Below are 12,402 nucleotides of genomic sequence, written 5' to 3'. Positions count from 1 at the left end.
CCCGACGCGGGAAAACAGCAGAAGGCCCCGCCGCCGCCGCCGCCGCGCCACGGAGGAAAAAAAAAAGAGAAAGGCGAAAGGGCGGCAGGCCGCGGCCCCGCACACTCGTCGGGGCCTCGGTTCCTTCCGTGCCATGCGCGGCGCAGATCCCTCCGCCGCTCTCACCCCACCCCTTCCCTCCATTGCTGAGCTCGGCAATTCCCGCAGTGCCCGGATGGAAAGTGTAATGGCCGCCAATAGTGACTCGTCGGAGTATGGAGACGGGCGAGGTAATCGAGGCGCCCAGCGAGCGGAGCGGTTGGCGGGCGCGGGGGTGGCGGGTGTCCCTGGGCGCCCCCACGGGGAGGGGGTCCACCCAACCACCCGCCGCCGCCGCCGCCGGTTGGAGCGAGAGAAGGGGCTCTTCGCAAAGACGGGCGACCCCGGTACCCGCCCTCTCGCTGTGGGCTGAGGCATCAAATAGTCCCCAACGCTCCGCCATCCCCTCCCGCGGCCGCCGTTGGGAAAGTTGGTGGCGCGCCCCCGTTTCTCACCCCGGGAAGCGGGGACGGCTCGGGAAGGGCTTTGGCGGCGCGTGGTGGGAGTTTTAGGAAGGCGGCGGGGCTCTGTGACAGCCATGGCCGCGCGGAAGACCCGGCATCAACAACGGCCGATGAACTTTAGTGTGCGCGAGGGCGGCCACCCCTCAGTTGGAGGGCGAAACCCCAGGACTAGGTTGTCCTCCAGAGAGAGAAAGAGAGAGATAGATGTGGGCATCCAACTCATGCCTAGGCTCACCTGCCTCTTGGCGTGTGGCATGGAAATGCTTTGAAATGCCCTCCTTTCTTCACATGGGTATCATCCGGACATCTTTGTAGCAACTTGGGGTAGGGTTTTGCTTGGCGTCCTTGTGCTCACCCCATTATCCTGAAAGGTGCGCTTTACCTGCTGCATCTTTGACCCCCACCTCTACTTTTAAAGTATCTTGAGTGGGAACTAAACACTTCAATTGCAAGACACATTCATACAGTTGTTTCACAGTAGTTCAAAAGGAACCTCCCCAGCAGGTGAAGTGGTTGACTATGTACAATATGGCACTTTTAAGGTGCAGGGATGCACCTTAAATTTTTTAAAATTTAAAATGCCCCTTTTCCCAATTCTTAAAGGACCAAGTTGGAACTAACTTGACCACTGTTCTTGCAATTGGCCATTCAGAAATAGAAGCGCTATTCACTGGCAAGTAAAAGTAAACTTTTCTATTAAATACATACACCCATCATTTCTCTCCTCCATCTTTCAGGCTAGTGAAAGGAACAAGATGTAGAGGCAGTCTTACTGATGTCTAATTAGAAGTGTATCCCTTGGTGTGGGGTTGTACTTTATTGCAGAATAATGTCGTCCTCTTATTCTCACTCACCTAAGGAACAAAGAAAGAGGTGTGGAGAGAAAAATGAGCAAGGACAAATAGGCATCTGCTTTTGTCCAGTAATCAGAGCAGAGAGAGAAAGGAGCAAAGAGATGGAGAGGGGGAATGTGCAGGTGACAAAACCACAGGAAAATTGAAAAGACCTCCCAAAAAATCCCTTAAAACTTTGCCACCTGGTGAGTTTTGCATTATGGTGGAGATTATTGTTGACCCTCTGTCAAAAGGAATAATGCTGTTCTTCTGACGAGAAGGAAAATTTAAAAAATCAATGGTGCTGGTATGAAGCTGTTGGATGAATGTTCCTGGATTCCTGATCACTGAGAATTGCTAGGGATGAAAGAAGCAAATAAAAGCTATTTGATGATGAATTTTCACTAGAAGTTTAATTTATCTAGAAAATTAAATTTGAAATACATTATCCAAGCCTTCGTTAATTGCTCTTTTGTCTTCACCATGTAAACTTACAATGGTAGATGGCTTGAGACTGAATACCAGACTTTTGTTTCAGTGATTGATATGTTCCTGTAAAACCACTGGGTTTGCAGAGTAGTATAAATGTAATAAATAAATAGCATGTGTTTTCTGAATCAAAGGATCTTCAATTTATATTGGAGCTTTTCAGCATTGCTCTTAATTGTTTGTTTAAAAAAAACAAGTCAAAAATATTGAAAAGACATTAATATTGTCTTATTTTGTTTGGATTAGTTTTTTACACAAACTCCATAATTATTTGTTGCTCAGAAATAGTAATGGCTATTAGCGTCATTTCAAAAGCAAGCAGGATGATGTTAATGACTACATCATTACAGGGTAGAATGATGTATAGTAGTGCATCTTGAAAGACATCATTGAATAAATAGACCAATGAAGTGATGCTTATGATTGATTTAATGCTTTTATAGCAAAATAGAGTGATGATGATTTCTGATGGCATTGGGCCATTTTATTAAATAACTGAGGTTCCAGATGTTCAGTCTTGATAATTTATAAGATGTAAGTTTTATAGATTACTTGTATTATACTGTAACTCTGCCATTTCAAGCTAGTGTTATAGGCTTAACCTAATACATAGGCTGTTGTTTAAAATAATAATAAAAACATCCAAAATGGCATTATTATAAGTAAACTCATTATAGGGAAGATGTAGATGGCACAAATAATATTTTGCTATGTTTCAAAGTTGTAAACTGTTTCTCCTTGCTGAATTTTGAATAGTATCAAAATACAGGATATTTCACACTGATAATTCATTGTTGCCATTGTTGTCTTGAGCACTTCTTTTTCACAATGTTACATATAACATTGAAGTCTTGGGTTTTTCTTGCAAAATTAAATATTTTCTTTCTATTAATTAGCATTTAGATTCTACTTTCTAAAAGGATGTCAAGATCATTCTATTTTTGAAAATTGTTTTAAAGGATACTTTAAAAGTTATTCTTGCAGGGTGATCCAGTCTTTGCAGTTAATTCTTTGGTTCAGATAATATTTTTTGTTGTTCATTCTGACACATGTGTTCATTGTGACACACCTTGTTATGTACCTAAATGCACCATTTAAAATATTCTGATTTTAAATAAAATGTTAATTGTACTAAAAGTTTTGACTTTTTAAAGAATCAATATTGTTAGTCATATGCAGACCAAAAAGACTAATTAATGTAACTATTTTATTCAGCACTAAAAAGACTAGTTAGCGTAACTATTTTCAGCATTATTGTATCTGTTTTTTTCACCATAGAGAATGATAACTTTTATCATTGATATCAAAATTTATTCCAATTTATTGAGGAGAGGCACATCTGAAATATCAATGACTGAAATTCTAGCTTTTGGTACTTTTGTGTCTTAAAAATAATGTTTTCTTTATTTTAGGATGTGTTATACATTGAATGCAACGTCTTTTGAATCTTGATTTCCAAATTCACCTTGAGCAAGCTATTGGAAATGGCATCATAGTTTTTCTTAAAGAGTAAGTTTTATAACTTGGTTACACTTTAAAAGGTTAAAATGGGATTTGAGAAATTTAGCTTAAAACGTTGGATGTCCAACCTTCTGGCTTCAGTGGGCCACATTGAGTAAAGAGGAATTGTCTTTGGCCACATGTAAAACATATAGATTATGTATAGAAATCACATCATCATGTTAAAAATTTAAAATCTTGTGGGCCTGCATTACTAACTGTCCAGGGCCACATGTGGCTCGTGGACCACAGATTGACCACCCCTAGCTTTTAAGTGTTATGTTTTAATTTTTTATATATGAATTCTGACTTATAAATCATAACTTGTGTGCCTGCTCATAGTAGGTGACAATACTAGGCAATAAAGCTGTAGCATATGCTACCTTTTCAGTTCATAAATATTTTTATTAATTTACTAGACCTACTGGCATTATTGTTATTTACCACATTAAAAAAGGTGATATTTAATAGCTCCTGCCACAAATTATTTACAGAATAAAACTAAAGAAGATATGAGGCTCTAAGGGTACATGAGGCTCCTAGAGGCTCCAATAGTTGCTACTAAATTGTGTTTTTGAATGTGATAGAGGAAGTTATTAAAATAACTAAAGATAATATATGTATACTTCTGTTCTAAGATTTCCACAATACAAGTTTTGAGAGAGCAGTTCTTGAATTTGGCAGCATTGATGAAAAGCAACACTAGACACAATGAATGGCAAGAGAGCAAGAGAGGAATAGAATAGGAATAGAATAGTTTATTTGTCCAGGATGTGAGGGGTCTGTAGCTATTTTCTCAGCCCTCCTTCTGACCCACACAATCTACAGGTCTTCTATGGAAGGCAGGCTGTTTGCAGTTGTTTTTTCTGCAGTGCTAACTATCATTTGGAGTCTTTACCTGTCCTGTTTAGTTGCTGTACCAAACCAGATAATTATAGAAGTAGAAATGTAAACTCCTCCTTCAGCAGTCTGAACTTCTGAGTTGACTTAGGAAGAAAATTCTTTGTTGTGCTTTTTTAATGATGGTTCTAATGTTAGGTGTCTATTTCAAATCCTGGGAGATTATAGAACCCCAAAACTTGAAGGACTCTACTATTGATACTGTGCTATCAAATTTAGTAAGAGGTGGTGCTATAGGAGGGTTCATCCTAAAATCCACTATCATCTCTAAAGTTTTAAGCATGTTTAAGCATGTTTGGCTCCAGATTGTTCTGGCTGCATAGGGCCAGTTGTTCAACTGCCTGCCTATATGCCGACTCCTGACCATCATGAATGAGACCAATGATAGTTGTATCATCTGAAAACTTTAATACTTTAACAGAAAGATCCTTAGAGATGCAGTCATTGGTATAGAGAGAAGTGTAATGGAGATAGCACACAGCCCTGAGAAATGTCTGTGTAATTGTCTTATTATTGACCATTAAATAATGGTTTTAATAAGCAAAAAATTTGGTAAAGGTAGTGAAGTCAGTGAATGAAAGTTAGAGGATGGAAGCCAGAACAGTAAGAGGAACAAAATACGGATTACTTTTCTGTATCTTCGAACAATGTAACAAACCATATCGTGTATTTGTTACATTACATTATGAAATAAAGTGACATTGTGATTATCTGGTTATCTGGTTAATCAGTTATTTGATTTTAGGTTTTTTTTTAAAAATTAAAATTAAAGGGAAAAGGTCAGGACATTAGATGAAAAAGATTGTCAGACTTGAACTAGTTTGGAAAGTATGAGAGTAGTGATTGGACAATGACTTTTTGATGTAATTTATCAAAAGAAGATATACAATGAAAATAGCTGATAAGCATGAAGAACAGTAATCTAAAAAAGAATCAATGAATGACTCAGCAAGTGTAGGATGATGACCAAGTAGATCATCAGTAAAATTATTTTTGGTGTCCTGAAACATAGCAATAAAGAATGAAGCCAGAGAATTTGGAACATATTAATAACAACACAAGTCTGGTTTTTTTAAAAAAAAAGAAACAAGTTTTATAGCCATATCCTTTTGGCACCTGTATTGTACTGTACTGCCAGTACTATATGCTGTTTAAAATGGGACTCTGGACATCTGCTTTCCTTTTGAAGTTTTACAAATTAACTTGATATTTTTATTTCAGATATGCCAAGTTAAGAAAATTGTGGAACTCTGGTGATAATTCAGCTCAGAGTCTTTTAAAAGAAGATTGCAATAATAGTACATTACAAAAAATGCCATCTGAGCAAGAACAATTTTTTTGCATTCAGAAGACCAACTTGTTACAAGATGATGAGTCAGATAGACTGTGTGTTTCTACATCTGATATTACTGTTGAAAAGTCTACATTTGAACCTACAATTTCAGATATTGTTGCCTATGGCCTAAAAAAGGTGAAAATAGAATTGCCCAGGGTAAACATACCAAATGAAATAATTTTTAAACATGAAATCGACAAATATATGAAATTATTTCACTGTAAAGAAAAAGCATCTTTCATTCAAATGGATGTGAATGGGAACAGTGTAAATTATTCTGAGATTTATATTCCACATAACAAATCAGGATTACATTATGAGGAAGGCTTGAAAACAGCAAAAATACTGAATTTCAGTTGTACAAAATGCCAAAACAACATCAGATATAGCCCAAATGATCTACAGAAGCATTTTCAGTTGTTGCACCAGGGAGAATTGCCATCGTACCCCTGTGAAATGTGTAATTTTTCAGCTAATGACTTTCAGTCATTCAACCAACATCGCCGAACGCATCGTAGCACCTTAGTAAAATGTGAAATCTGTAATGATGATCACCGATATACTCTATTGGACTTAACAAAACATTTCACATCTCAACATTGTGTAAATGGTAATTTTCACTGTGAAAGATGTAGATTTTCAACTCAAGATGTAGGCACCTTTGTTCAACATATACATAGGCATAATGAAATGCAGTATAATTGTGAGAAATGCCATCATGTAAGCTTTTCAGAAGAAGAGTTTCAAAAGCATGTTGTTTCACACACTGGCATGTTTCCTTTCAGTTGTCAGTATTGCAACTACATGGCATCACGGAAAAACTATCTTTTAAAACATATTATTACCTTACACAAAGACCATCTCTATGCAAAAGATAAAATGAATACAGATGATAAAGAAAAAAGGGTGAAGAATTCAGCAGGACTAAAACTTATCTTGAAAAGGTATAAAACTGGTGCATCAAGGAAAGCGTTGTGGAGACGTAAAAAAATTACCACTGATGGCTGTAGAACTGAAGAAGAGGATGGACATGTTTTCAAAGTCTTAAAAGAGAGTCTGCCTAAATCTGAAGAAGTAGGTCAGTCTGTAAAAGAACTACATGACATTCTTTTAAATGAAAAGCTTGTTTATAGTGGAACAAAATCATCTCCTGCAGTTCAGTACAACAGAGCAGAAGGTGGACTAGGTTCCACAAGAGGATTGATGAAAAAAGCAGTTCATGGTCCTACAGTGTTGGTGGTTAAAAATAATAAAATATCTGTTCCTGCAAACTACAGTGCTAAATTTTTGGGATTCAAAACGGTGGATGGAAAACAACATATAGTAATAAAATTGCTACCTACAGAAAAACAGAATTTGCCAGGAGGAAATAAATTTGATGGGATTAAAGATGGTGCAATTGAATGCCAAGAAGAGACAGCTGACAACTGTAATTTACCTTTAGTTGCTAGATCTCATGAAATTAATAATCAGATGCCTAGGAATAATTCTGTTCACTTGTCAACATCTTCATCATCTAACCAGTTTCCAGGAAAAATAAAGCAAGAAGGTAAGAATACATTATGCTGCAGTGCATCACAGAACATTGCACCATCTATTGTAATGGTAGGAAAGTGTGCAACCCGTTTGCCGGTGAAATCTGAAGCATCTTCATTTCCTTGTGATTTGATGGTCAAGACTAGAAGTCCAGTTTCATGGAAAAATTGTATACCTCAGGACCATTCCCAGGTTTTATCCCCTTCTGGTTCACGCATGCTTCATTATGATCCCATGAAAAAACCTTTTCATCCAGAATTCAGAGTAGCAAATGGTGAAGTAAACAACAATAATAAACACCATAATCTCTATTGTTCATCGCCAGATTTTTCCAGTCAGGCACCATTGCCTTTCCATAATTATTCTAAAATAGGCATTTTGGAAAAATCAAAAGAATTTACTTCCAACAAAATGTATCCTCTGCAAAGCAAGTCTACGAATGAATCTATGCCTTGTTTTTCACAATCGGTAACAGAATTAAATTTAGACAAAAAATCACTGCTGCCTCTTTATGGTTTTGTAAATGGTAACAATGCTCAAGTATTTTCAGCCAGCCCACCCACTCACAGTATTGACAAACAGTGTTGGTTAGAAAACTATGATGGACAATTGTATTTGAATTCTAAGGTAAATCAAGTGTTGGAACATGTATCTGAAAAATCCAAGCAAGAAAATGATTCTAATTCTGTACGTTCATCTCTTATGCCCAAAATAACATCAGTTTTTTCCCTTCAAAGTAAGCAGGCATCCACCTATTTGTCACCTGAAATAAACCAGTCATTACAAGATGTCTTAAAAAGACCAACCATCGCTCAGTCAAATAACTATGTTAAAACTAATTATGACAGATCTTTTTCAAACAAATATACAAATTGTAGGACATTTACACGTAATGATTCATCATCTTGTTGCAATTTAACTGGTTCCCCTGATAAATTTAAGAGAGAACTGAATACGAACAACACGGCAACAAATGAAAGTGTATACCTGAATGGAAGACAGATCCCTTTGCCTCTTAAAACAGAAGCAATAAATTCAGTGTCAGGGAAAACCAGTGTTGGTGCACTGCTTAAGACTCAGACAGATTCAATCATAACACAACAATTGGCGAAAGACAAGGTGCGCTATAATATCCACGGCCCTAGTAAAATTTGTCCATTTTTTCCTGAACAGAAAAAAACAGTACTACAGTCAACTCCATCAAGATTTTTTGTACCTTTGCAGCTTGCTCACAAGCAAGGATTACAAGTTATTTCAGGAAGGCCTTCTCCAAAAGTGAGTTCATCAGATGCTCAGGCAACCAGAACTGCATCTTTGCTTTTAAATAAAGGACCTGGAATGATTTTGACATTTGGTAGGGGGTCCCTTGGAACAGTTACAAATGCCACTGAAAATAATTCTCAGGTTTTAGAGAAAATTGCATCTATGAAGGCAGTCTCCTCAGACAAGGACCTACAAACAAATGATTCTAGAAGTGTAAGAAATTCTAGTATTAATACTTGTAGTGATGTTTCGTCCATTGCCATTCCACAAAATGATCAGCACAACATTACAAATCCAGAGAGCAGACTTTCTTCCATGAAAATACTTGCTGGATTTCAAGGCAGTAAGGCTGCTTGTGCAAAGTCAGTAAAACAGCCAGAGGTTGGACAGGAACAACCTGTGTATGCACTTTTGCCCAATGGCAGACAAGCAGTTTTTCTTAAGTGTATGTCATCGAACAAATCTCTTGTACAAAACCATAATATTTTTCAAAGTCCTACTTATAGTCAAAGTTCCGAACCAAAGAAACATGGAGCAATGCAACAAAAACTTTTTTTGAAAATTAAGACTTTTCCTGCTGCAGACAAATGCCAACCAGCTAGCAACATTTTCTCACCTTCGCAATTGAAAAATATGAAGTGTTGCAATAGTCCTGCACTAAATCAGAAAAATACAGCTCAACCTTCTAGCAATGCCTTATCCTTATCAGGTAGATTGATGCCAGCAAATGCTTGTTCAGCAAGTGAGAAATCAAAAGATTCTTGCTCCTCTGTAGAACTAGTACATTCCTCTAGAGTTGGAAAGACATGGTCACAAAAGATCCCATCTGATTTAACTCAAAAAGAAACTACTAACAAAGGAAGCGGGTTTGAAAATCAAAGAGCAACACAGAATATGTCAACACAAATGTCAAAGATTAAGCGTCATTCAAAGCAAAATGATGCTAAAGTTTCTAATGCTACAGTTTCACAGAAGAATAAGAACTTGAAACGGAAAGCTAACGATGACTTTCAGGGACCTCCTAGAAAGAAAACATTGCATCGAAAGTGCAAAGAAAAAAATCAAGTAGACGTGAATGAATTTGAATCCTTGTTTCAAACCCCATATAGACCAAGAGCATCAAAAGATACTATAAGGATTTTAAATTTACTTCCTTTTCATTCTAAGCAACTTGTCAAATGCCCTCGGAGAAATCAGCCTGTCGTTGTACTAAACCACCCTGATGCCGATGTTCCTGAAGTTGTAAATGTTATGAAAACGATTGCAAAGTTTAAAGGACATGTTCTAAAGGTCGCTTTATCGAAGAGAACAATAGATGCTCTTTTGGAGCCAGCATATAGCAACAGTTTGTACTTAATTACTAATGAACTGACTCAAAGAAAACACAAAATGCTAAAACCTGTAAGTCCTGTAAAAGAAAGATTTGTTTTAAAATTAACACTGAAGAAGACTAGCAAAAATAATTATCAGATTGTGAAAACTACCTCTGATAATACGCTGAAAACTAAATTTAGCTGCTGGTTTTGTGGGAGGATATTTGACAATCAGGACAATTGGGTAGGGCATGGACAGCGCCATCTAATGGAAGCCACTAGAGACTGGAATTCATTAGAATAACTTATTAAAGAATACAAAATCATGTTCCTCTGACTGCAAATTATTTTGGTTTATAGCATCCAGGAACACATTCAAATTATGTTTTTTAAATCAAGTTTCATGTTAGCACCTAAAATGGATCTGTATAAATTTTAATTAAGTAGTTGCTATTGCAGTTTAATTTGTGTTTGTTACTACTATCATGGCATATATTTGTAATTGGAGAATGAAATTCAGGGCTTTTCTGTCTTGTATATATTTAAACATGAAAGCGTGTACATATTTTTATACTTTGGTTATTTGCTACAAAATCTTGCACAGGAATTGTATTTTCCAGCTCTGTGCATGCACTACTAAAAGGGTTTTCAGCTATCCACAGCTATTGCCGTATTTTTCCTTGATCTTTTGAAGATTTTTTTTTCCAGGGATTGATCACTGTTGTTAGCAAGTGCCTAAAAGATGTGAAGCAGTTTACTTTCTGTCAACTGTATAACCATAGGTCTGTATAGGACCAGGTTTCCTAACAGTTTCTTTTAAAACAAAGCCATATGTGAATGCTTTAAGCTATATTGCTATGCACATGACACTTGTACTATTTCTGTGCAGTTTGTCTACTTTCTTAGTGAAGTATTTTTTCATACAAATCAATAAACTTATTACTGTGTTTATGCCTGATGAAGATAACTGTTGAAAAAAATGTATTCCCTGTTTGTATAACAGTACTGCTGAATTCCAAGTGAACAAATTTGTCATCCCTACAATATTGGTATTAAATTTTATTAAGAATCTGATTTCATAATTTAGCAACCAAATACATGTAAAAGACAGTCTTATAATTGTGATCATGGTCATTCTAGAAAGCAGAATGTGATTTTCTCTGTTATTATATTTTGGAAAGAGTTCCTTTTAACAGAACACCATCAGTTAGGATATGAAACATTGATGTTTCGTAAACTTCTGTTAAAGAGTATTTGAATTTCATTGAAAAATCTCTTGCTTGGACCATAGTTTATTATTTAGACAAAATATTTGTCTCAGGTTGATTGAAGATTTTGTTAGGCAGTTTTTTCCCCTTTGTACTGAAAGTATACATAGATGATTTCATAAATCATCTTAGGTTTCTCCTGACCCTTTACCTCTACTTAATCTACTGGCTTTTGGAAGGCCTACAGATGGCAAACATTTTTGTGGGGTGGGGGATGCCATTGCATAATTCTGGTCTGTTTAGGTACTTTTACCTAGAAACATAATCTTTTTCTCACTAAGGAATAACAAAAAATATCTGCTGTAGTGCAGATCTGCCAAATTAAAAATTTTCAACTTTGTATTATATACACACAGTTTTCAAGTGAGAAGAATACACTGAACAATAATGTAGATGGTTCCTTCTTTCTCATGTAAAATGGATAAGGGAATAGATATTTCTTAAAATTTTCTACTAACTTGAGATTTAAGTCAGGTCCAAACAGGTGCTGGGTACTGTTAACCTGTATGTTGATAGAAATAATATATTAACCCCTCTTAAGAAAGTGAATAATTTGATATTAAAGTGATGTGTTTTGAAATGAATTACAATTCAGGATTACCTCTTAAAATTTTCCCTGCACATATTTCTTGTTAATAAATTTGTTATATAGATATATTACCCTATAATTGTATTGAATAATTTAAACATTAAATAAAGCACAGGTGTTTATTAATGTCAAGGAATTAACTTGCTGGTAAAAAGTCTTGGTTGTTTTGTTACTTGAGCTGACTTTCCTGGTACTAAACAACTTAAATATTATTTTAAATAGGAGCAATTGTATCAAGATAATTAAACACCTGCATATCTAGACATTTCACTTATATTCTCTATTTATAAAAAGAAAACATTAAGACAGAAGGTTCAGCCATGTATTTAGATCAAGTTTCAACTTGTTTGCAAAATTAAATTTTCAGACTGCTGCCAAGCATGTAAACGTGCACATATGTATGCTTCTAACATGGCTTAAGTACTTATGCGGGGCCTAGCCTTTGCTACAGTACTGCTGCATGTCATACTGCTTGAATATGTAAGATCAGAGTAATTTTGCCCCTCATTTTCTTGTAATACTGATATTTTTAATCCTGCTATATGGCACAAAAATAAATTTTATTTTTTTCTTAACATTTTGGGTAAAATAGATTCTTCCAAGTGTTGGTGCAATTAAGTAGCATTCTTTTTTAAGATTATGTTGTGTTCAGATGGAATAATCTAAAAATGTGTACTGAGACTGGAAACAAACCCATTTCTTTACTAATTCTTTAAACAAGGTGACAAATGAGTGCTGGATAAATATGTATGGCTAATTTAAATATATTTGGATGTTAGCTGCAAACCTATGACAAAAATCAGACAAAGTTAAGTGGGTGATATTGTTGAAAT

At 36.1% G+C, this 12,402-nt stretch overlaps 1 protein-coding gene across 1 annotated transcript; it reads left to right on the top strand.

Moving 5' to 3' along the window:
• The first annotated feature begins 223 nt into the window (after positions 1 to 223).
• LOC139317982 (zinc finger protein 518A-like) lies at positions 224 to 10,663 on the top strand. Its single transcript, XM_070945206.1, has 3 exons — positions 224 to 269; positions 3,277 to 3,373; positions 5,486 to 10,663. Exons 2-3 carry the CDS (start codon positions 3,294 to 3,296, stop codon positions 10,014 to 10,016), a joined length of 4,611 nt encoding a protein of 1,536 aa, XP_070801307.1. The 5' UTR covers positions 224 to 269; positions 3,277 to 3,293; the 3' UTR covers positions 10,017 to 10,663.
• The last annotated feature ends 1,739 nt before the right edge of the window (positions 10,664 to 12,402 follow it).

Source organism: Pituophis catenifer, unplaced genomic scaffold, assembly GCF_029215685.1.
Source record: "Pituophis catenifer annectens isolate HBS135680 unplaced genomic scaffold, rPitCat1.0.hap2 SCAF_6, whole genome shotgun sequence".
In the NCBI taxonomy this organism is placed as follows: domain Eukaryota; kingdom Metazoa; phylum Chordata; class Lepidosauria; order Squamata; family Colubridae; genus Pituophis; species Pituophis catenifer.
This window is presented reverse-complemented; position numbering and strand designations above follow the sequence as displayed.

Coding starts and splice junctions, on each gene's coding strand:
- LOC139317982 (XM_070945206.1), top strand. CDS start 3,294: ATGCAACGTCTTTTGAATCTTGATTTCCAAATTCACCTTGAGCAAGCT. Junction 3,374..5,485: donor ATCATAGTTTTTCTTAAAGA/GTAAGTTTTATA, acceptor TTTTTATTTCAG/ATATGCCAAGTTAAGAAAAT.